Here is a 12,975-nt window from a genome sequence, read left to right as displayed (position 1 = left end):
GTCACATTTGAATAAAAATAATAATTAATAATAAATAATGAATAAATCCTAAATGTAAGTTATGGTTTTGAAATGTAATCTTCTTGTCCCTGAAAAACAAATTGTCATATGAAGGCTGAAACTAAATACATTTTAAATTTCAAAAACTATATTTCATTCAGCTTCAGTTTTGAACATATAGCATTTATTCAAAATATATTTTGGCCGGAATAGCACAAATTACCATTATTTTATAGCCGTCATCATGAACTATAATTAGAAGAAAAAAAGTGTTCAGTTTATTAGCGTTTTGAGAAGTTTCCTAAAGCGTATCTCCATAACGCCACCTAGTGTGCAGCAAAAAGCTCCTCACATTTACAAGCCTGTTTAACTTTGAACAAAAATACTAACGAAATCCGGAAAAGCAAGAGTAAAGGCTCAGATGTTAAACATGGTTCCGATTTGGGACACAAACATTGGAATGACTGTCAAAAAGTAATCTAAATTCACCCAGTTCTGTAGCTAATGTGTAATGAATGGAAATAACATCTCGACATCTAATCAATCATGTTTCTACACATCATTATTTAAACCCTGGCGACAGACATACAACATAAAGCAGATCTCAGTGATGCCTCAGAGTCACGCAGCTGTTTTTAAACTTCATGATATGATTCTCAATGAGCAAAGGCTGTTATTTAGTTTTGCCCTAAAGTTTTACCCCTTTGTGTCCTGCATATTAAATAATGGCATTATTAACGTTCTCATATTTAAAAAGTTACAGTCCAACATGAGAAGTAAGAACAGGCGCGGCTATTTGTAATTTGTATGCACGAGGCTTCCGGTTTCATTCGCTTCCAGTTATTTTATCTGTGCAAAAATAGCCTTATGCTGCTTGATATTCAGACTATATAGCCTACTTGTTATTTTTTCTATTTGTGATATATTACTTAATACACTTTGTTATAGCTACTTCGTTATTTACCTATATAGCTAATGAATCAGTCTTGCACGTTGAAAGAAAATAGCTTACTTCCGCTTTTAAAGTTAAGTCCTATTAATTAATTAATCAATTAATTAACTGTTATTGAGAACTGGTGTGGTGCTGCTCTCTTGTGGCCACATGGAGAAAGTGCAGCAGAAACTCACATTGACAAATATATAATTTATTACATCACCGTTTTTAAATACAGACACATTGTTACATCTACATTTAATTTAAGTTCTTAGCAGATACCTTTGTTGCTAAATCGAATGATAACATTTAGTAAGTGTCAGTTATTTGAGCAGGTAAAGATTAATGAAAACTGTTACTGTGACATAAATAGCTATTACTGTTAGTAGCCTACTATTAATTAATTTAAATGAACCATGGTTTTATTGTAGTAACCATGTTTTTTTTGCGTATTGAATACCATTTGTATAACCACAGTTTTACTACAAATACCATGGTTAAACTATGGTCAGTGTAGCAAAACCATGGTTAATTTGTAGTTACCATGGTTTAACTGTAGTAAGCATGGTTTTCTGATTTTATTTGTAGTAGAACCATGGTTAATCTTCATAAGGGATATTAAACTTCTAGGTTTAATATTTGAGTTACGACTGATCAATATATTATTTCACTTTTAAATAGGATTTATCAGCCATCGATTATTCAAAAATAAATAGGCTAAATAAATAAACTAATAAATAAAACTAATAAAACTGTTGTGATGAAAAGAATTAGCATGTTTACTTACGCTAAAGGTGACCAGGCGTGCCACTTCCCTGGGACACATTCTGCACAGGATTTCTAAATTGCCTAAAAATAGCCAGCTGTTGGTTGTTTGCGCTGCGCCGATCGATCGTTGTATCAAAGTACCGCGAGAGCGATTCGCAAGCATGGAGCCGTCTGCTCTGCTCTCTAGCTCTCGCGGTACTTTGATGTCATGCAACGATCGATCGTCACCAACCAAGTAACCAAAACCTGGTTATTTTAGGCGATTCAGAAATCCTGTGCATAACGTGTCCCCGGGAAGTGGCATGTCTGGACACCTTAATTTATGCTGTTGGCGTATTTCCAATTAAACAGAATATTCTATGAAGAAAAAGATAGCAAATTAACAAACGTTGTATGTGACTGAATGTTTTAATCATCTTGCACGACTAGCACGTTTCCTTTGATCTCATATTCGATGGTGCTCCAGTCGAACACGTTTCCTCTCGGCACGCGCTGCGCGTGGTTCAGATACAGCGCTTTAATCTGGTTTCCGGTGAGGACGTAGTCCCACATGTTCAGGTCTGTGAGCTCGCCGGCGAAACTCTGCACCGTCTCGAAGTCGCCCAGGTGTTTATCGGGGTCCTGGCCGAGCAGAGCGGTGCCCTGCGGGTGGATGCTGTGACCAGGTTTATACAGCTGCAACGCGCTGCGGCGCCCATCCACCCAGAAGGCCGTGAGTCCGGTGCGCGAGCCCCAGGTGAGGCACAGGTGAATCCGGAAGGTGGAGAGAGGAGGCAGGTGGAAGAACGCTCCGTCGCCACTGAGGTAGAAGGACACGCGGCCGTCTTTCTCTCTCCACACGTTGAGCTCGTCGAAGTCTGGCGTGCGGTAGGCGAAGAGAATGATCTGCCGCTCGCCCTGGAGCTCCGTCGCGACGCGCATGCAGAGAGTGAACGCTGTAAGGCCCAGTGGCTTTTTAGGTGTGAGTTTAACATAGCTGAAATCAGTCTCGTACGGGAACAGAAGCACTTTACCAGCAAGACCCACTGCAAGGCAAAATAAAATACTGTAACAAGCACAAAACAAACACAAACTCCTGCTGTATTAATTCAGCGTACCTTCAGTAGCTGCTGGATTCAGAGAGAGCAGATAGAAAAACAAAACCACCGGCACCAACATCTTGCTGCAGGTCTGAAGGAAACGGAATAATGAAATAATACATAGGCATACATACATGGATAAGTACATTTGTAAAGTACAGTTTAATTATGCACAATTTCTATTGTTTTAAATAAAAACTAAAAATATTTTGCAAAGTAAATTTTTAATTGTTCTAAAACTGTCATAATGCAAATATATTAGAAAAAATAAATAAATATGTCAATAAAGATAATGGGATGGAAATATCTTTTTAAAACCACTGTTCAAATTAAATACTATAATGGTACTTAAAATAAGTAAATCTACAACTGAAATGGCAAAAAAATAAAAAGTGGTAACATTTTACAATAAGGCTCCATTTGATAACATTACAATGAAAAATACTTATAAAGCATTTGTTGATCTTAGTTAATGTTGATTTCAACATTTACTAATACATTATTAAAATCAAAAGTTGTATTTATTCATTTTATTTAATGGACCTGAGCTAACATGGACTAACAATGAACAGTTGTATTTTATTAACTAATGTGAACAAAGATTAATAAATACTGTAACTGCGTATTGCCCATTGTTAATGGTAGTTAATGCATTAAGTATACTTAACAAATAGAACCTTATTGTAAAGTACTACGACATATAAAAGTAAAATTAAAATGTCAAAAAACCTACACATTGAACCAAAATTTAAATGAAAACAAAATATAAAAATTTAAACTAATTAAAAATATGAATAAAAACTAGTATCTCAGTGATACTAAAATAACACTAGTGTGCCATTGCTATATAATAATAGAGCTGCATTATTATTAATATTGTTATTATTATCACTACTACTACTACTACTATTATTACTACACTGTAACATTTAGTATCATTATCCATCTAAGTTGAAATGATTTTCAATTAAATATAAATTATGACTAAACAAGGCAAGACTTCCAGAATACTTACTGCGTAGCAGAAGGGTGTTTATTTCTGCCTCCGAGTAAAGAAACGCTGCTGAGCCGCTTCCCTCCTTGCACCATCATGACATCAGACAAACCAACAAAAGCTGCTTTGTCAGGATTCACACGATCATGAGACCGAAAACTCATTAAAGAGACAAAAAGAGGTTTTCAAATGTCTCTTCCTCTGTATTTCTCTGTCAACCAAATGAACAGCTGCTAACAAATGTCAAACAGGTAGTTTTTTTTTTTTTTTTTAAGTTTATGTAATCGTGACAAAAAGTTGACTTTAGTCTGTTTTCCCATTCAAGATCACAGGAGCTGTCAACTTGTGTTATATGATTTTATAAAATCATTATTTTTATTGATTAATTGATAGATTTTCACATTTTCTTTGCCTAGGTTTGGGGCTTAATAATGAGATGTAGATGTTAAAACATTGCTTTGTATAAATGAAGACAACACTTTGTCTGTGTTTACGCAATGAGAACTGCACTGCCTGCTTATGACCACCAGACAGCAGCAGCATATTATACAGTATATAGTGCATTTCATACAAGAACACAGCTCAAAAGTGCTGTGTAATGCTCAAATTGATTGGTTAGCCTTAAAAGCTTTGTACAGTGTGTATGTATGTGACATTACACCTGATCATAACTTATTTTTCACTGCTAGCACGTCTCTCTTAATCTCATGTTTGATGGTGTTCCAGTTAATCTCGTTTCCCTTCACATACGGTTCCTGGTTTGAATAAACCGCCGTAATCTGACTGCCAGAGTGAACATAGTCCCACATGTGCAGACCATTGCATTTGCAAAGTGGATTGACCTCAAATTCAGGTTTGAGCCTCCCCACCATCTTTTTTTCTGTTTAACCTGTGAAAGAGAAGTTGATGTGTCCCACAGTGACATTCAATGCATGCTGTTTTTATAGACTCGTTTATTAAAAGACTGTATGGAGCATGTGTTCTTGTATTAGAGTAAAATAATAATCTGCAGAACTGCATGAAAGCCAAAATGAGGAAACACAGATACAGTTAATACAGATACTTTATAATTAAAGTTGTAGTTTTTGTGATTATATAATAAAAATACACTTTTTGTTATGTGCTAGCAGGGTGCGGCCTACTTAAAAGTATTATAATCACCCTGCATCCTTTGAGTAAGATCAGAACTGGCGAGTTTGTGTCCGTGAGCTCACTAAACAATCGAGTGAATTTCTATGCGACACCGGATCCTTAATGAACAAATAATTTAAAGTATGGGATATTCAAAATCATCAAATACCTAAATTAATACATAATCAATATTTGTGATCAGTTTTTAATTAGAAATACAGCCTAAATTTAACGATCACCTGAAATTCAGATTAAACACGGAGCTAGACTAAAATTGAAACTAAATCCTGATAAATTAAGTGAATTTTGCAGAACATGCAGAAAACCTATTAAAAATATATTTGTAACATCAAGATTTTAGGTTAACATTTTTGACATTCGTTCAAAGTGTCTCTCCACTTTAATGACCATTTAACTTGTTTGTAAATTTTCACTTCACACCTCTTTTTCTGTCAAGTAAACTTTGAGGAAAATATTAGGTCTATATAATCATATTTTTTTGTGAGAAAACATACTTTACTAGACAGTTACTAGACAGAAATAAATGATTTAGAACATTTTTGAAACTTTTTTCAAATTTTGCACAGACACTGCAGTTGTAATGCTGAGAAAAATTTATTTGTTAGCCCTTACAGCTTTGCAAGTCATCAACACAGATAAACAGATTACAGAGACTGACACAACTGTGTGATGTTACACATGATCAGAATCACTTATTTTCAGCCACCACCACATTTCCAGTAATCTCATATTTGATGGTGTTCCAGTCGAACACGTTTCCCTTCGGCACATACGGTTCCTGGTTTGAATAAACTGCCTTAATCTGACTGCCAGAGAGAACATAGTCCCACATTTGCACATCTGTAATTTCTCCCACAAAACTCTGCTCCGCATCAAAGGCACTCAAATATGTATCAGCGTCTTGGCCGAGCAGGACAGTGCCACCAGGACGGATTGAGAAACCTTTTCTATAGATCTGGAACACACTGCGACGTCCATCCACCCAGAAGGCAGAGAGACCAGTCGCAGATTCCCAGGTGACACACAGGTGGGTCTGGAAGGTGGAGAGAGGAGGCAGAAGGAAAAGTGCGGAATTGCTACTAGACTGAATAAGCAAGGCCACATGACCTTCTTTAAGTCTCCACAGGTTGAGTTCATCAACGTCAGGTGTGCGGTAAGTGAAGAGAATGATCTCCCTTGCGCCTTGGAGCTCCGTCGCGATACGCATGCAGAGAGTAAATGCTGAAAGACTCAGCGGCTTTTCAGGAGTGAGTTTAACAAAGCTGGTATCAGACTTGGTTGGAAACAGAAGTACTTTATCACCGAGACCCACTGCAAGACAAAACCAAATGAAATCATAAACATGTATATGTTTTACAATAGACAAGTGAAATCCCCCTCACAACATTCCATGTGATTTATAAATGAAAAATGTGGCACCTTCAGTAGCCGCTGGTGTCAGAAAGAGAAGACAGAAAAATAAACCCAACATCTTGCTGCAGGTCTGAGGGCAAAAAAATGCTAAAGAAAATGCATTACTTCTTTTAGCAGATAAACTCTTCACTGCATCTTAAGTGTTCAATCACTTAGAGACAAAGAAACAAAGGTTCACAATAAGAATACTTACAATGTTTCACAAGTGTTGTCAGAGAGAAGATGGCTTCAGTTCAGCTGTTTGTCTTCTCGATAGTTGTGATGATCAGGAGTGTCTCGACTCTCGAGTATTTATTCAGATTCAGGTAGGAACCTCCCAGTCATCTTTTTAATAATAATTAATTTGTTTTAGTTTATCCTGCAAAAGGGAAGCTGACGTGTCCTGCAGTGACATTGCATGCATTGTTATGCAGTTGCTGAATGTAAAATGCAGTTATGGATTAATTTAATGAGATTCATACTATAACATAACACACAGACGAACTGCAAATAATGCCATTTAAATGATAAAAACATAGCATTTCAGAAATACACTCTTTCTTTGTACACACATAAATTTGAACCTAAAATCTTAGCTTTGCTGTTATAATGATAATATTTCTCTATATCCCTACTTTCTGATAGTGACTCATCTACAAGTGACTCTTCCTTCATAGCATATAGAGATATAAAATTCATTTAGTTTAAAATATTTTTCAAATCTCAATATCTAAATTTTTCCAATCCATACAGTATATTTTTCTTAGAAAAAAAAAGAAAGAAACAAACTTCAGAAAAAGTCTCCATTAACTCTCCACGTAAATCTCATTGCTGTCCAGGAGAAATAGTTGAGATAGTTTTAAATTAGATGACCACCCATAGATGAATATGGTGAATATGCTTAATCATCTCCTAACAAGGTCACATGTGAAGGTCTGGGTAACATTAGGGTACATGAACAAGCAGTTAATGTTGTCAGTGTGAGTAATGGGCAGGAATAAAGATCTGGGTGACTTTGACAAAGGCCAAATTGTTGTGGCCAGAAAACTGTGTCAGAACATCTCTGAAACAGTGGGGCTGTTCTGTCTCGACCAAACTGATAGAAGGTCTACGTGGCAACACAGTAATGGCAGTGAATGGGGTTTAAGATTTTGAAGTCCAATAAAAGTGCATAAATCCAAGTTTTGCTTACAGCAAAGGAAAACCAGTTTCCTCTTGGCTTATATCAAAATCCTCTGGCATTTTTCTTTACAAATCCTCATTTTGTACTTCTAATTCATGACCAGTGTTTTGTTTTGCTCTGTCCTCTGCACTTCCACTTTCCGGATGGCGTAGAATGAAGGTGGAAGTGCAGAGGACAGAGCAAAACAAAACACCGGTTTTGCACAGCCTAGAGATTACGGTTTATAAAGTTAAAAAAAATGGGTATTTTTCATTTTTAATATAACTTGATTGTATTCATCTCAAAGAAGAAAGTCATATACACCTAGGATGGCTTGAGGGCGAGTAAATCATGGGGTAATTTTCATCTTTGGGTGAACTATCTCTTTAAGGTGTTATCTAATGCGATTAGTGATGTCCGGTTCGTCAATTAATCATTCTTTTTAGTAAACTTGATGAACCAGTTCACTTGTTTAAAACAATGGGCGATTCACGTCACACCAGTTCACAAGTTACTGGATGAAAACTCACGCTGACAAGACTGATACTGTGATAGCAGATGTACATGCGTGAACTGAGGACTTGAAATGTAAGTTTCTTAAACAATTATTTAATAAAATGTAAATCAGGTGTATGCCCTTACACATGGCTTTATTTAAAAATGTGAGCATGTATTTACCCTTTCTACAATCTATCTAGGGAATCTTTACACAAGCTAAAATGTTTTCTTTCATGATATTGGGTTTCTTTGTGTAGTCTGTAGCTGTTTTGTTAGGGTTAGTTTTACTTGCATTCTACTTGTTTAACTACTGTACTTGTTTAAACACTGTCAATGAGAATGCAGTCTTGTTTAAAAAAAAAAAAGAGGATTTCAGTCGCAGCATAGAAATTATGAAAACGAATTTCTGTGGCAAACCTAAGGCGTTCAGATTATAGCTTTTCCACTTATCCACACATGGCACAATAAAGTGACAGTGGAATCTTCTTGGTCTAAAATCCCTCTCCACATAATAAACTTTATTGACTTTGGTTTTGTGCAATTGAACAATATTTGCAGAATGTGGATAGACAAATTACTTTGCTGGAAAATTATCACTGTGCATCTGGTGTCTGTTTCACAGAAGATGAGATAGTAATAAGAGGTTCTTAAGAGGTTTTCCTAGGAAGAAAATAGTTTTCATTTTATCTGATTGTACGGCAGTTAGTGATATCCAGTTTGTGAATGAATCGCTCTTTTCATCAACTTTTCACACACTGTTGCTGGTATTTTGGCCCATTCCTCCATGCAGATCTCCTCTAGAGCAGTAATGTTTTGGGGCTCTCGCTGGGCAACACGGACTTTCAACTCCCTCCTAAGAGTTTCGATGGGGTTGAGATCTGGAGACTGGCTAGGCCACTCCAGGACCCTGAAATGCTTCTTACGAAGCCACTCCTTCGTTGCCCGGGTGGTGTGTTTGGGATCATTGTCATGCTGAAAGACCCAGCCACGTTCCATCTTCAATGCCCTTGCTGATGGAAGGTTTTCACTCAAAATCTCAAGATACATGGCCCCATTCATTCTTTCGTTTACACGGATCAGTCGTCCTGGTCCCTTTGCAGAAAAACAGCCCCAAAGCATGATGTTTCCACCCCCATGCTTCACAGTAGGTATGGTGTTCTTTGGATGCAACTCAGCATTCTTTCTCCTCCAAACATGACAAGTTGAGTTTTTACCAAAAAGTTATATTTTGGTTTCATCTGACCATGTGACATTCTCCCAATCCTCTTCTGGATCATCCAAATGCTCTCTAGCAAACTTCAGACGGGCCGGACATGTACTGGCTTAAGCAGGGGGACACGTCTGGCACTGCAGGATTTGAGTCCTTGGTGGTGCAGTGTGTTACTGATGGTAGCCTTTGTTACTTTGGTCCCAGCTCTCTGCAGGTCATTCACTAGGTCCCCCCGTGTGGTTCTGGGATTTTTGCTCACAGTTCTTGTGATCATTTTGACCCCACGGGGTGAGATCTTGCGTGGAGCCCCAGATCGAGGGAGATTATCAGTGGTCTTGTATGTCTTCCATTTTCTAATAATTGCTCCCACAGTTGATTTCTTCACACCAAGCTGTTTACCTATTGCAGATTCAGTCTTCCCAGCCTGGTGCAGGTCTACAATTTTGTTTCTGGTGTCCTTTGACAGCTCTTTGGTCTTGGCCATGGTGGAGTTTGGAGTTGGACTGTTTGAGGTTGTGGACGGGTGTCTTTTATACTGATAACGAGTTCAAACAGATGCCATTAATACAGGTAACGAGTGGAGGACAGAGGAGCCTCTTAAAGAAGAAGTTACAGGTCTGTGAGAGCCAGAAATCTTGCTTGTTTGTAGGTGACCAAATACTTATTTTACCGAGGAATTTACCAATTAATTCTTTAAAAATCCTACAATGTGATTTTCTGGATTTTTTTTTCTTCTCATTTTGTCTCTCATAGTTGAGGTATACCTATGATGAAAATTACAGGCCTCTCATCTTTTTAAGTGGGAGAACTTGCACAATTGGTGGCTGACTAAATACTTTTTTGCCCCACTGTATTTTACATTTCAAATACAACATTTAGAATGACACTTATGCTACAAGTGACTTCTATTTCAAATAAATATATAAATTTTTTACTTTATGCAAAGAATTCTGAAAATAAATATATAATGATATATGCAAAAATATTTAGCAGCTGCAACTGTTTTTAACATTGATAATAATAATAATAATAAAAAGCAAATCAGCATATTAGAATGATTTCTGAAGGATCATATGACACTGAAGACTGGAGTAATGATGCTGAAAATTCAGCTTTATATCACTGTTTTGTTAGGGTTAGTTTGGGGTATACTTGCAATCTTATTTAACTACTGTACTTGTTTAAACTGTCAATGAGAATGCAGTCTTGTTTTTAAAAAAAAAAAGGATTTCAGTCGCAGCATAGAAATTATGAAAACAAATTTCTGTGGCTTTTCCACTTATCCACACATGGCACAATAAAGTGACAGTGGAATCTTCTTGGTCTAAAATACCTCTCCACATAATAAACTTTATTGACTTTGGTTTTGTGCCATTGAGCAATATTTGCAGAATGTGGATAGACAAATTACTTTGCTGGAAAATTATCACTGTGCATCTGGTGTCTGTTTCACAGAAGATGAGATAGTCATAAGAGGTTCTTAAGAGGTTTTCCTAGGAAGAAAATAGTTTTCGTCTTATCTGATTGTACGGCAGTTAGTGATATCCGGATCGTGAATTAATTGCTCTTTTCATCAACTTGATGAACCAGTTCACTGCAACTGTTTTTAACATTGATAATAATAATAATAATAAAAACCAAATCAGCATATTAGAATGATTTCTGAAGGATCATGTGACACTGAAGACTGGAGTAATGATGCTGAAAATTCATCTTTATATCACTGTTTTGTTAGGGTTAGTTTAGGGTATACTTGCAATCTACTTATTTAACTACTGTACTTGTTTAAACTGTCAATGAGAATGCAGTCTTGTTTAAAAAAAAAAGGATTTCAATCGCAGCATAGAATGATGAAAACTATGAAATTATGATAAATTACATTTTAAAATATATTCAAACTGTTATTTTAAATTGTAATAATATTTCAGAATATTATTGTTTTTACTGTATTTTTGAGCAAATAATTGTAGCCTTGGTGAGCAGAAGATACCTTTTTGAAAAATAATTTCGGTAGCAATGTAGAAATTGTGAAAACTAATTACTATAGCAAACTTGTAGCTGTTCATATTATATGAGAGATCTTTTCCACAATAAAGCAACAGTGGAATCTTATTGATCTATATTCCTCTCCACATACTGCATATTAAACATCATTTAAATTTTTTTATGACTTTGGATTTGTGCCATTGAGCAATATTTGCTCTTACTTAGCTGGAAAATTATCACAGTACATCTGGTGTTAGATTAACAAATATCTTTTATGATCGAAGTTAAGATGTTCATAAGAATGTTTTTACAAAGTTCTCAAATATTAGATATAATCCTTTCACGCAATCTGGGAAACCATTAAATTAAACCCTCCACCTCATGACGCTGAGTCTGTACAGAGATGCAAATGTGCTGTTTAAACTGGACGTGTCAAAGAGAACGTTCCAAAAAATTGCACTACATCACTTTTTAAAAGATGTATTACACTTCAGAGTTCAGTAGGTTTTATCAGAAAGAAGATCAGTCGAGCTCAGTTGTTTGCCACGTAATCAGGAGGGTCTCCAGTATTTGAATGCATTAGGGATTGAGCTCTGATTCAGGTTTGATCTTCCTCACTGTTTTTTTTAACATGCAGTGACATGCTAAACTTAACAAAGTATATGGAGCATATTCATACTAAAATAAAATAAGACAGGAGGAGTATTTATGTCATTAAAAAGATTAAACAAATACAAAGTTCTGTAATGAAACTCTAGATGGTGCAGGTCGCAATCACATCATTATCTACCAATCAGCTTGCTGCTCAACATTTAAATACTTTGCCAGTGTTTGCTGTAGCAGTATGCAACACACTTTCAGAAATCCTCCACCTTCCCCAGCTCCACCTGCATAGATCTGCTGCGGGTACTTTCATGTATGTTGCTGTATATGCAAATCTCTGTACTTGATCTGCTGCAGCAACAGCATAGAGCATTACTGTCAGACTTGGGCTATGTTTATACTGTTGCTGCAGGCAGATAAATGACAAAACCAAAATGAACCTCTTAAACATAAATGCATCCATGATGAACAAAATCCCACTCACAATAATCCATGTGATCTATTAATAAAACGCTGTACCTTCAGTAGCCGCTGGTGTCAGAGAGGGCTGACATAAATGGTATCCTCTGACTGGTCAAGACACAAAAACATTACTCCTACAGTAGATCAATTCTCAGTCAAAGCTTCATTGTAACATTTAATCACATTTCATTCAGAAGCATGAAAGTAATACATTACATAGCATTGTAAATTATTTATTTTTGTTGAATATAATTATAGCTACAATACAGCTTAGGTTTATAGCAAAATAACCATATATATAATCCATTCAGAAGTGTAGGTAGACGGACTCGATTATGATACTCTCGGTGCTTTATGGGAGTGGGTGGTCCCTGCAGAGCTCCTATTCTCTGATTGGTGGATATTTATCTGCAGGCTTATGGATAGTGTAGTTCTTCACCAGGAATTGTGTTTTACAACTTTTTTTAAGTAACACACTGTTGGCTTCAACAGAAGTATATATCACTGATAAACAACCTCAGAGCTTGTAGTAGATCTGTCTTTACAGGCTAAACTTAAAAATCAATTCCTCTATGGAGAAAATGACTGGGATTTTTACTTCACACCTCTTTTTCTGTTAAGTAAACTTTGGGGAAAAAATACTATATCATCGTACATTTTGTGAGAAAACATAGTTAGTTACCATACTGAAATGAAGTGATTTAGAACATTTAAAAAAAAAAATTAAAATTATGC

General features: G+C 36.2%; 2 protein-coding genes across 3 annotated transcripts; both read right to left on the bottom strand.

Moving 5' to 3' along the window:
• Nucleotides 1-1,129: 1,129 nt before the first annotated feature.
• LOC131533771 (C-reactive protein-like) lies at nucleotides 1,130-3,882 on the bottom strand. The gene is made up of 3 exons (XM_058766245.1): nucleotides 3,797-3,882; nucleotides 2,800-2,872; nucleotides 1,130-2,727 (listed from the first exon to the last, which is right to left on the bottom strand). Exons 2-3 carry the CDS (start codon nucleotides 2,858-2,860, stop codon nucleotides 2,111-2,113), a joined length of 678 nt encoding a protein of 225 aa, XP_058622228.1. The 5' UTR covers nucleotides 2,861-2,872; nucleotides 3,797-3,882; the 3' UTR covers nucleotides 1,130-2,110.
• A 1,601-nt stretch (nucleotides 3,883-5,483) lies between these two features.
• Nucleotides 5,484-6,609, bottom strand: LOC131533773 (C-reactive protein-like). Of its 2 annotated transcripts, none has more exons than XM_058766249.1 (3): nucleotides 6,534-6,609; nucleotides 6,347-6,410; nucleotides 5,484-6,238 (listed from the first exon to the last, which is right to left on the bottom strand). In XM_058766249.1, the coding sequence occupies exons 2-3, from the start codon at nucleotides 6,396-6,398 to the stop codon at nucleotides 5,616-5,618; spliced, it is 675 nt and encodes a 224-aa protein (XP_058622232.1). In that variant the 5' UTR covers nucleotides 6,399-6,410; nucleotides 6,534-6,609; the 3' UTR covers nucleotides 5,484-5,615. The 2 variants fall into 2 exon arrangements, with proteins under 2 accessions (XP_058622232.1, XP_058622230.1); XM_058766247.1 differs by having other exon boundaries at nucleotides 6,347-6,427; nucleotides 6,534-6,592.
• Nucleotides 6,610-12,975: the final 6,366 nt, after the last annotated feature.

This window comes from Onychostoma macrolepis, chromosome 24, assembly GCF_012432095.1.
Source record: "Onychostoma macrolepis isolate SWU-2019 chromosome 24, ASM1243209v1, whole genome shotgun sequence".
NCBI classification, from domain to species: domain Eukaryota; kingdom Metazoa; phylum Chordata; class Actinopteri; order Cypriniformes; family Cyprinidae; genus Onychostoma; species Onychostoma macrolepis.
The sequence above is the reverse complement of the archived record's forward strand: the minus strand, read 5'-3'. Positions and strand labels throughout refer to the sequence as shown.